Here is a 12,348-nt window from a genome sequence, read left to right on the forward strand (position 1 = left end):
TCCTTTATCTGAGCATGGGACCAGCATGAACAGCCTTCAACAAGGCATAGAGAAATCCATAAAAAATAAAAGGAAATAATTTTTAATAATCAGAAGGTCAAGATCAAAGAGATTGAATCAATAGGGGAAATCAAGAATTTGTATCCAACTCACCATCAAAGTCATGTATAAAATATATATAAAAAAAAATACATATACTAGTTTTCTTAATCAGTGCAACATTATGTAGAATTTGCAGAAAAGTACCTCCAATTAATAGTAATATTACCCTAATTCTGAACAACAGTGTTTCAGACTTGGCACAGTCCACTCTGACTCAACGAGTAACTCATCCTTAGCCATTCCCGGGCCAACTTGGCCCCTGCTAAAAATGATTTAAAACACACAATTTTTGTTAAAAATGTAATGATTTAGAAATACATTTTTGTATCAACTAGATGGTTTTTTTGATGATTTGTGAAGTTCTCCCTCAACATACTCTAAATGTTTATTCATTTTTTGTTTTTTGGAATATTCCAAGGTAAAAATCAAAACGTCCAATAATTCATTTTTTATGCACATTTTTGGATTTTATGGACTTCTATTAAATTCTGTTACTTATTTTACTTCTTTCTGATTTTAATTATTTTTAACAATTTTCTACATTTTTTATTTATTGACCTTTTTTGGTCTTGTACACTAGTCAATAGAGTTACTCGGCTTGGACCAAGGCCAAGTCCAAGGCCCGAGCTGAGTTTAAAAACACTACAAACAATTTCAAACCAAATTCATCCAAAGCTTGAAATATTCCATGGGTGTGGTTTGCATAAGGTTGTAGCCTTAAACAATCAAATTAGAGCGTACCTCTAAATCTTAGCCTAAGATGTAATCTTGTGCCAAAAATTCTTGCGATGACTTTAAAATCTATTTTTATCTCTAATGGTAAAATTTTAAAATCCAAAAATATTTCCAAGCAAGCAGATCTACTAACACATGAAAATCTTGAAAATGGACGGTCCAGAAAATTATTGCAAGACGCATCATTTTTGAGACTCGATTTCTTTTCTTTTTTTCATATCCATACATTTCGATGTCGAGATGATCAATTAGAGGGATATCCAACATCAAAATGATATTTTCCAATGGATTTTTGAGGTGCACCTTAATTCTGCATTTTAAGGTTGCAACCATATATAAACTTTTTCCATATTCCATCACCAAAAAAATTGGAAAATTAGCGATTAAGAGAGAGAGAGAGAGAGAGAGAGAGAGAGAGAGAGAGAGAGAGAATTGAATGATGCAGTAGTAAACTAGTTTGGGATTTCCAAAATCCAACATCAAAGATGCGATCAACATCATCAAAAGGAGAATTTTTTATGTAGGACAAGACACCTCTTATTTTTAAATATTTCTTATTAAATTTTCGGGATTTATTTTTGGAATTTGCTAGATTTAATTTTTAGGCATCTTAGTTTTTTTTTTAACTCTAAGGATTTTTATATTTTAGGATTTTATGAGTTGCTTAGAAAAGTAGTAGGGTGCTCATGGAATATTTTATTTTATCAGGAGTAAAACAATCATTACAAATTTTATTTTAACTAGAATTTTTATTTCAATTAGAACTATTATTTCTTTGGTTTTAAGTGAGGTCTTTTATTACAAATAGACGTCTATGTACATAAGTTAGAATAGATAGTTGAGTTTTGATATCTTAGAATAGATAGCTGAGTTTTAATGTCTTATTTCTTACTTGCAAAATTCAATTGACATCAATTGGTATCGGGGAAAAAAAAAGAAGAAGGAAAAGCCCCAGGGTTTTGAAATTGTAGTTGGGTTAGGGAAGAAACCCAAGGTCTCTTCTAATTATTGCTTGTGTTTGTAGAAACCCTAGCTTGTTTAGGGAAGAAACCTTAGGTTTCTTCAAATTATTGCTTGTGTTTTATTGCTCTTCTTTTGTTCACTTTCAATTTTCCTACATCAATTTGGTATTAGAGCTTAGGTTTTCGTCAACAACAAAGCCAGGGAACAAGAATCAAGTCCAAGGTTTGCGGATTTTGGGTCAAGTCTTGCCAAATTAGCTTCGATCTTGCTGATATCAGCAAGGTTTTATTGATTTTCTGCTTAGGGTTTGTGATTCTGGTGAACCTATGGCAATAAGAAGGAACCAACGAAGGAGGGTTCTCGTAGACCTATCCCATGATCTCAAAGATGAGGTGATTGAAAGCAGTGTTTAAAAATGCGGCCGCATCGCCGCATATGCGGCCGCATCATGCGGGATGCACTCGCATCCGCATCCCGTTCAGGCGCATATGCACTTTTGACAGATGCGGCCGCATATGCGCTGCATCAGGCCGCATCATGGCCGCATCCCGCATCATGGCCGCATCAGACCGCATCTCGCCCGCATCTGTTTCCACAAAAAAAATTTCTAGTTTGCCCCTCGAGGAGGGGCAAAATGGTCTTTTTTTTGTTCCAATGTTTAGGAAAACTGTTTGGGGGGGGGTTACTATACCCCCTAATCGAAGATTTTCAGCCACTTTTATGGCTTTTTTTTGCATCAAATTGAAGAAAAAAAAAATTCGGTGAAAATTTTTTTTCATCCAAATCTTCGATTTGGCAATTGTTTGATACTTGGATGTTCATTTGATGCCTTTTATTGTTGATTTGGGGATATTAAGGTGAATTTGTGATAAGAAATTGGGGATTTCAGAGGCCGTGAAGAAATCGAGCACTACTTCACAGAGTCGGTAACTTTTTATTCTTTCTTGTACAATAATACTGTTATACTTATTTTTGGGGCAATGTCTTCTTCCCAATCTTCTAGTAACAAGAATCCGGCTTGAAAATATGCTAAACTAAAAAATCCGAAAGATAGAAATTATGTGATATGTTTGCTCTGTGGAAATACTTATATAGGTGGTATTTTTCGACAAAAGAGCATTCAGCCGGAATTTTTGGGAATGTAAGAGCATGCCCACAAGCTACAGATGATATAAAAAAGGAGATTAGAGAATATTTGGATAGATTGAAAAAAGATAAGGAGGAAAAAAAAAATAAGAGAAAGGAATTACTTGATGATATGCAATTATTTGATGATGTTGATGATGATGATGATGATGATAATATGTCTGAAGTTGCTATGAGGCAAAGGGATACTCATACTCCAACCTCACGAGCGAGGGTTATAAATATTGGTGGTAGTGCTGAGAGAAGAACACCTCTCTCTAAGGGGTCAATGGATTCTTTTTTCGCCCCTAGCCCCGAAATTGTGGTTCAGGAGAGAAAGAAAAAAACAAAACAAACCAAAATTGACAATAACTATAAGAAAGAACAAAGGAAGTCGGTATGTAAGTAGATTGCAAAGTGGATTTATATGGCCGGCATTCCTTTTAATACTATAACTCTGGATAGTTTTGTATGTATGGTCCAGGCAATTGGGTAATATAGCCCAGGTCCTTCACTACATGAGGTTAGGGAGCCCTTGTTGAAGGATGTTGTATTTGATGTGAATAAAATTTTGATTTCTCAGAGAGAAGGGTGGGAGAAATATGGGGCCACTATTATGTGTGATGGTTGGTCTGATGGAAAATCAAGGGCATTCATTATTTTTTTGGTTAACTGCCCAACAGGTACTTTTTTTAGTAAGTCTATTGATGCATCAGACAAGTCACATGATGGTATATACTTATCTGGCTTGATGGATGAGATTGTCGATTTTGTTGGGGAGCAAAATGTGGTACAAATTATCACTGACAACGGTGCCAACTATGCTGCAGCTGGGCATTTCTTGACTTTGAAAAGGAAGCATATGTTTTGGACACCTTGTGCAGCTCACTGTGTTACTCTTATGCTTAAGAAAATGGGTACAACATCTTTATTTAGTGAGGTGATTTCAAGAGCTATGTTTGTTGTTGGATTTATTTACAATCACATCATAGTCCTAAGCATGATGAGGTCTTTTACAAAGAATAGAGAATTAGTGAGACCGGGTATCACTATATTTGCCACATCATTTCTCACTCTTCGAAGCCTAGCCAAGCAAAAAAGTGCCTTGAGGACCATGTTTGCTTCAGAGCAATGAAGTCAAAGCAAATGGTCAAAGCATAAGGATGGGAGAAAGGCTGAAATAATTATTTTGAATACATCTTTTTGGAGTCAAACAATTATTGCATTGGAGGTGGCTCGCCCTTTAGTGAGAGTGCTTCGACTGGTTGATGGTGATGCAAAGCCCGCCATGGGCTACATACATGAGGCAATGACTCAGGCAAGAACTGAAATAAAAGATGTTTTAAAGGATGATGAAAATATGCGCAAGGTTATGCTTGAAATTATTGATAGGAGATGGGATATCCAGCTTCAAAGGCACCTCCATTCAGCCGGCTATTTTCTAAACCCATCTCTGCACTACAAGCACCCATCCATTGAGTCAAATCGTGTAATAAATGGTGGGTTCTTAGATGTGTTGGAGAGGTTGGTGCCAGACAAAGATATCCAGGATGAGATCCAGAGCCATGAATTGATTAAGTTCAAGTTAGCCTTGGGAAACATTGGGAGAGATATTGCCACTCGAAATAGGGACACTACAGATCCAAGTAAAGGCTAAAAGCCCAAAAATAATCTTACTTGTCTCTTACTTTATGTATAGTTCCATTGTTTATTTTATACCCTTAATTTTTAACTATATTCTAAATTATAAAATATTATACAGCTGTATGGTGGGCATTATATGGAAGCGAGACACCAAATCTACAACGTCTCGCTATTCGATTGTTGAATCTCACATGTAGCTCATCTGGTTGTGAGCGCAATTGGAGTGCATTTGAGCATGTAAGTCCTTTACTCCTTATTCCTTAATCCTTATTTCTTGAATTTCAATTTTCTAATCTAAAATCTAATTTATCTGATTTCAAATTTCTACCACAGCTCCATACAAAAAAAAGAAATAGGTTGAAGAAAAAAAAGTTGAATGATTTGGTTTATGTGCGGTATAACGAGCGGCTTAAGGAGAGGTATGAAAATCGCACGAAGCTCAACCCTATACAATTATATGAAGCTGATGGTGATTCCATAAGTGAGTGGACCGTGGATCCAAGACAAGAGTGTGTGTTTGAGGGTGAGGTGAGGATCTTACATAGCTTGATGTCGAGCTAGCAATAGGGGTTAATGAAGAAGATCAACCTAACACTAGAGCACAAAGGAGTAGAGGAGCTGCTGGGTCTAGTCGCACTCGCACATTAGCTTCAGAGGTCGAGGAGGAAGCTGACTGAGAGGAGACCGATATCGAAAAATACATGGAGGCCGTCGAGGATGATATTGATGATGCGCATGACGACTCTCAAGATGACTTGTCTGATTGATATTTGAAAAAATGAAGTTCAAATTTCAAAATTGACTCCCAAAATGGATGATTGTATTAAGTTATTAACTATTAACTCTTCTTGAGGTTGACTTTTGATTTGTATTTTGTAATATCACTATTTTGTGCTTATGGTTGTACTTATGGTTGTTGATGGTTGTGCTTATGGTTGTGCTTATGGCTGTTGATTGTTGAATGCTTTATGAAGCTGGTTTCAAGTTTCTAGTTTCTATCAGGGGATAGTGGATAACTGGATACAGAATCTCCGACAGCTAATAATTTTGAAGTTAATCATTAAACTAAAATACCTACTATTACATATATCACCTTCATATATTTTTCTATGCATTAACTTATTTTTTTAGATTTTTTAGAATTTTTTTACATTTATTGACCACATCATCGCAATGCACCTGCATCCAGACCGCATTGAGCCGCATCGGCCCCCCACCGCATCAGGGCCGCATCCAGCATTTTAAAACACTGATTGAAAGCCTTAGGAGGTAGGTTTAACAGTACACCGCAGCTCACAGGTATTCTCATGGGCAAGACGGTAAGCTTTTTGTTCGAGAAGATGTCGAGTACAACCCTTGTCAATGACGTGCTACAAGTGATGAGTCGATTGAAGAGGAAAGTGATAGAAGACCTAGACATGGGGGACATACTCTGAGGGTTTCGAGTAATGAAATAGATGTCAGAGAATAATGAAAAAGATGTCAAGAAACCCTCTTGAGATCAGCAAATTGAGTACACAATTTTAATGAGAGTTCAAGTATCGCCAAATTTGATAAAATCTGTATCTATTCCTCAACATGCATATCAAGCACGTCAACTGGGACGCACTTGAGGAAACCAAAAGAAGCATGGGTTTCGGCTCTAGGTGGAGGAAATGGATCTAGGGATGTATCCACAGTCCTTTCTTCTCTATCCTTATCAACGGCTCCCCCAAAGGTTTTTTCAAGTCCTGTAGAGGTTTAAGACAAGGAGACCCCCTCTCCCCCTTGCTCTTTGCGATTGTTGCTGAAGTCTTTAGCAGAACAACAACCAGACTGTATCAAGATGGGCTGGAAAATGGTTTCTAGTTAGGGGCTCAGGGTTCCACAGTTTCACATCTCCAATATGCCGACGACACCCTGCTTTTCCACGAACCAAAAGCTACCCAGGTCAACACTTTGCTCCTTTTCCTTCAATGCTTCCACTTCGCAATTGGTTTCAAGGTCAACCTCCAAAAGACCACGATGATTGGAATCCTAGTCGATCCTTCACCGTTTGCTGCAAGTTAGGGTTGTGGCATCGACACCCTCCCGACGACCTACCTCGGATTGCCTCTTTGCTACAACAAACCCAAAAAGGCACAATGGAGTAATATCATTGATAGGGTGGAAAGGAAGTTGGCCTCTTGAAAAGGGAGATTCCTCTCACCAGTGGGCCGATCGACTCTCATTAAAGTGGTTTTATCTAGAGAGCCAATATTCCAGATGTCACTTTTTCACATTCCTGCATCGGTGCAATCTCGCCTAGAACAATTGATGAGCAATTTCATGTGGTCCAAAGATGGGACTTCCAAGAAAATCCACCTCCTGTTCTGGAACACAGTCTGCCTGTCCAAAACAGAAGGGGGACTAGGGATTCGGGCCCTAAAATCCCAAAATCTTGCCCTTCTCTGCGAATGGTGGTGGAGGCTAGCCACCTAGACAAGAAATCTTTGGCATCTCATCCTCCAATCCAAGTACCGCCTCTCAGCATCACCATGGTCCATTCCAGAAGCTCAAATCCATAATGTTTCTGGGTTTTGGAGATTTATTTCCCACTCACTCCATCTTTTCATAGCCCACATTAGATTTCTTCTCAAGAATGGCAGTAAAGTGTGTTTCTGGCTAGACCTTTGGGTGGGAGATTCCTCGCTTTCCACTCAATGCCCGACCCTCTTCCGACTTGCCAGAAATCCCCGGGCCACGATTGAGGGACTCCCCCCTGCTTAAGGCACCACAAGAACTTGGAACCCTGATCTTCATCGACCTTTGCATGCTGATGAACTATTGGAATTTCTAGACCTCTCCTCTCTCCTTTCTTCTGTCCCTGAGGTCCCACGAAGAGGAGAGAATTATCTAGTCCCCAGATCCTTCCAAAGCCTTCTCGTTGTCCTCACTTTTCTGTATCCTTAACCAACCCCAGTTGGGACCCACAACAACCTCAATCTGCAACCCCTAAGTTCTCAGGGCTTGGAGCCCCTTCATCCCTCCTAGAATCCAGTTCTTTAATTGGCTTGCCTTGTGGGGTAGCGTTCTTACCAGAGATCAATTACAAAGACATGGCTTCCAGACCCCCAACAGATGCATGATGTGCCTCTCTGCAAAGGAGACCATCAACCATCTCTTTATTCATTGCCCGCTAGCCAAAAACCTTTGTAGCGCCACCCTTCATCTATTTGATTGGGCATGGGTAACCCCTGAGTCTGTTCCTAGTCTCTCTAAGCTTTCTGCTTTTCTCCCTTGACCTAAATCCAAAGCTTTACTTTTGAAAGCTACTGTTACCACGACCCTTTGGACAGTTTGGAAGGAGCACAACAATAGGGCATTCCAAAGCTTTTACGCACCCCTACACAAGATCAAGGACATAATCAGGGGTATGGTAACATTCTAGGCCACAAACCATAAACACTTCAAAGGTCTGCCAGCCCACGACTTTCACCTAAACTGGGGAAATGTCCTCTCCTTTAGGCCTAGGAAAGTTTCTCGGTCAACCTTATGGAGACCTCTTGACAGGGATACAATAAAACTAAATTTCAACGAGTCTTCCCTGGGCAATCCTAGCTCGGCAGGAATAGATGGAATCTTCCGCAACCACAACAGAATCTCCCTTCTTTCCTTCTCCTCCTCCTCCATTGGCACGACAGATTCCACTGAGGCTGAACCCCATGCCCTCTCTCAACCCCCATGGAGACTATGACACTTCTTTGATGCAATTCATGATCTGTGCTAGCACATGCAAGTCTCGTGGACTCATGCTTGGCAAGAGGCCAACCAGATAGTCGACCAACTAGCTTGACAAGGAGCTTATGTGCCATGACGGCTTTTCTAGATGGTGCTACCTCATGTGGTTTTCGTTTAAAAATGTTTTAGTTTTATTTTAGTAGTATCTCCCATTTTTGTGTGCTCCTATCTGCTTTTTGAATTGTTTTCGCTTTTACAGTTCCGCTTGCCTCAAGGTTGTTTTATTTTTTTCACTTTTCTTTTTGTCACTTTTCTCCGTAACTTTGCCCTACGGGTGTTTTTGTACCTTTGTATGTCCTCTTTTCCTTCAATACAATGTTATCAGACTCAAAAAAATATCAACTTCTTGAGAACTTCTTACAATAAAGAATCTTTGAGCCAACAAAGAAGAAGAAGGTTGAAAAATGTAGTTTTGAGTTCATCTTAGCACACTTTAAAACTTGATGACAGGTTTTCTCCAACCAGGGGAGATTGATGCACGACAAGATGCCTCTTACTTTTAAATATTTCTTATTAAATTTTAGGAATGTATATTTAGAATTCTCTAGGCTTATTTTTAGGGTTTTATATTTTTATTAAATTTTAGGAATGTATATTTAGAATTCTCTAAGCTTATTTTTTAGGGTTTTATAGTTTTTTGGGATTCTAAGGTTTTCTATATTTTAAAAATTTTAGAAGATGTTTAGAAAATTAGTAAGAGTGCTTATGGAATATTTTGTTTTATCAGGAGTAAATATATTATTACAAGCTTTATTTCAATTAAGAACTTTTATTCCAATAAGAAATATGATTTCTTGGGATTTAAGTAAGGTACTTATTGTAAATAAGGGTCTATGTAGAGAATTTACAATAGATAGTCGAGTTTTGATATCTTATTTCTATTTTAACCAATGAAGAGCCATTGAAGCTTGGCTTATATGCCTCCCCTTTAATTTTCCAATCAATAGTTTTTTTTATGGAAAATTGTTTCGTGTGGGCTGGACCGCATTTCTACAATATGCAGTCCAGAGGTATAAAGATAGATGCAACTAGGTGGTCCATCTAAAAATAATTGTCACTAACGGTCCAAATGTTTTCTTATATAAATATTATTTCTAGTTTTCAATTTTTTTCATATTCATGATCTCTATATTAAATATTATATATTCTCTAAAAATTAGGATCAAATTATATTTAAAAAACAATATTTATTGCCAAGCCCTCATTTCTACAATATGCGGGCTGGCCGCATAGAAACCGTCTCCTTTTTTTATTTTCTTCCCTGTGAAATTCATTGTGCTTTTGAAACTGTAGGTGGGTTAGGGAAGAAACCTAGGGTTTCTTCTAATTATTGCTTGTGTTTGGCATGAATTACTATTGTTTTTCGGGAACACGGAAGTTGAGCGGGGTCATTAAAAGAAGCAAGAAAATAGGTCTCATAGGTTCCATTGAGGAAAAGGTTTATTTAACCGTGGTAGATGCAAATGAATCGACGAGGGGATGCAGAAGGATGACGAAAGCAGTAGGCGAGTGTGCTGTGTTACTTCATTTGGCAAGTGTAGGGCATATCACTCTCTTTGGGCTATGGGGTTGTTTCATTTGATCCAACAGGTCCTATGGTAACTGATCCACATTGCACTCTCATCTGGAGTTGTTATCTTGCACTCCAGCTCCAGAGTGCAGTAAAGTTCCTCCTACTTCTATGTTGAGATAGTAACTGCCATATGTCAATAAGTACTCTATTGATCTTCGTGAGGTATTATACACTAGACTGAAGAGCTCGAGAATCGAGGATCAACGACAACTCTCCAGTGATATTCTCGAGCTTCACTTTCAATTTTCATATATCAATTTTTTAAAGAAGTACTATAAAGGGGCAAGATACTACTAGAATTCAATTACTCAAAGTCTGATAAAATTATTGGACCACAACTTCTTATCCATAACCTAATTCTTCCAATGGATTGGAATACCATATTTCAGTCCACATTCATAATTTCATCTTCATCAATGAATCTAAAGGAAACCAATACTGAAATTTCCAAAAACAATTTAAATTGGTCATTTCCATACCGTCTATTCCCCGAATCCCAATCCACCTATTCCTCTATTAGGTAAATGCCTGAAAAATTAAATAAAGCAAAAAAGGTAAAATGACGAAATACCTTGAGAAAACCACCGGAAAAGCAGAATCTCGGCTCTCCACAAAATGGAAATTGCCTGAACTCAGAGAAACGGCAGCTTCCAGTGACTGGAAAAACCATTAAACCATCGCCAAAAACCCCCGAACTATGCATCTTCTCTGAAAATGCCTTCCAAAATTGATAACCCTACTTCGAATGAATCCCGAGTTTTGAAGTACAATGAAAACGGGAACCATGCAAGGAGAATGTGTTACTGTTTTGGTTAGACTTAAGCAGTCAAATGAATTTGCAGAGAAAATGGGCGTTGCGATTTTAGGGTTTGTACAGGGTTTAGGGGTAGTTGGATTTCGTCGCAGTGGGTTGACACACGAAAGTCGAAACTGGTGTAGAAAAGTTATTTTCATTTGGGAATTGCTATTTTTGACCCGAGTTTGCGTCTTTTTCCGAGTAAATAACGAAAAATTTTGTTTAAAAAAAATTAAGGGAAAAGAGTGGATAAAACAAAATTTAGATTTTAACAAAATTAATAAAATAGTGAATGGCATGCTCCTCTAGGAGCATCTACTGTATATTAACTCCCTCGGCAAAAGACATCTCGAGAATATATTTTTTATTTGAAATTTTGGGTTCCACTTAAGAATAACTAGATGATTCTTTTCGAACAAGAAAATTAAATTTTAAGTTCTTCAACACTCAGATCTTGCCTTTAAAAATTGGATAGTCCATGTTCAATCTATGGGCATTACTTTTTTTTCAAGCAAATTCTGTGTGTAATTTGAACTTGTGATTTTTTGGTGGTTGGGGGCTAGGATCAAGTGGTTACATCCCAAAAATACAGGATCCTAAAAATAAAACTTTTAGCTTTAGATTTTCCCGAAGAGCAAATGAACAGTATGCTCCCATGGGAGCAGCAATCTTTTCACTTAGAATAAATCACGGACGTCGATGCCCTGGAATGCCTTAGTTCAAGCAGCTCTCTCATTTTCCATGATTTTTGCTCTATTATGGGTCACAAACTCAATCTACCTAAAGCAAAGTCATTTTCTTTGGGGTAAATGCAATACCGAAAAAAAGGGGCTTCATTCTCTTCAATTTGAGAATGCAAAACTCTATGTTAGGTATTCTGGCCTAATGTTTCACGGGCTTTTGAGATACTCACATTGTCATAGTTTAATTGGGAAGACTCTTAGTAAAATAGACTCTTGGCAAGAAATTTATCTTTCTTATGCGAGACGGTTACAATTTTTGAAGTCTGTCCTTAGCACCTCGTCAATTTATTGGCTTCTTTTTTTCTCACCCCTAGCTACACCTGCAATATTATCGAGAGACTCCAACGTAACTTTTTGTAGGCAAGGATTTAAAAAAGCAAGGGAATGCATCTTATCGGACGGAACACATTATGCCTGATATTGAAGAAAGGGGTCTGGGACTTCGACATATCCATGATTGTAATATGGAGGGTACGATGAGATCATTTCAAACCCATCTTCTCTTTTAGCCTAGTTTTTTAAACACAAATATTTTAGCAATTCTTCTATCTAGTTCAATCGGGCAAAAATTTGCTCTTATGCTTGGAGAGGTATTACTTTGGAGATTAACAATGGATTGTTGGAGATGGAAAGCTTATTGATTTTTGGGCTGACCGATAGCTACTAGAGAGTTTGGTATGAGAGAAATATGGTATAACCATCCACCAAGACCTAGGTGTCCTAGCCATGCCTAAAGTGTCGGACTACCTAGAAGGATCGCCCCAAAGATGGCCCTTACCTCCCCTGACTTCAGGCTCTCTCATTCGCGCACAATCCCACATGCTCCCCATTTGTCCTATGGCAGACGAATTTGTCTGGATACATATTGTTGATAACGATTTCTGAATGTATGGAATCAAATCCATGAA

At 38.1% G+C, this 12,348-nt stretch overlaps 1 protein-coding gene and 1 long non-coding RNA gene across 3 annotated transcripts in view; one reads left to right on the top strand and one right to left on the bottom strand.

The window, feature by feature from the left end:
• The window catches only part of LOC18443828 (beta-casein (DUF760)), a 28,015-nt gene extending 17,129 nt beyond the window's left edge, over positions 1–10,886 (bottom strand). The window contains exon 1 of one of the 2 annotated variants that reach the window (XR_966978.3): positions 10,473–10,880. Coding sequence is in view for 1 of the 2 variants with exons in the window: in XM_006854009.4 (XP_006854071.1) it covers positions 10,473–10,604 (132 nt within the window). In the remaining variant the exon portion in view is untranslated. Of the gene's footprint in view, positions 1–10,472 lie in introns of both variants that reach the window. The other variant, XM_006854009.4, reaches the window with a different exon arrangement.
• Positions 409–10,824, top strand: LOC148782920 (uncharacterized). The gene is made up of 2 exons (XR_016051392.1): positions 409–4,806; positions 4,903–10,824. It is a non-coding gene; the product is annotated as an uncharacterized LOC148782920 (long non-coding RNA).
• Positions 10,887–12,348: the final 1,462 nt, after the last annotated feature.

This window comes from Amborella trichopoda, chromosome 3 (assembly GCF_054954075.1).
Source record: "Amborella trichopoda isolate Santa Cruz 75 chromosome 3, AtrichopodaSantaCruz75HAP2 v2.0, whole genome shotgun sequence".
Taxonomy (NCBI): Eukaryota; Viridiplantae; Streptophyta; class Magnoliopsida; order Amborellales; family Amborellaceae; genus Amborella; species Amborella trichopoda.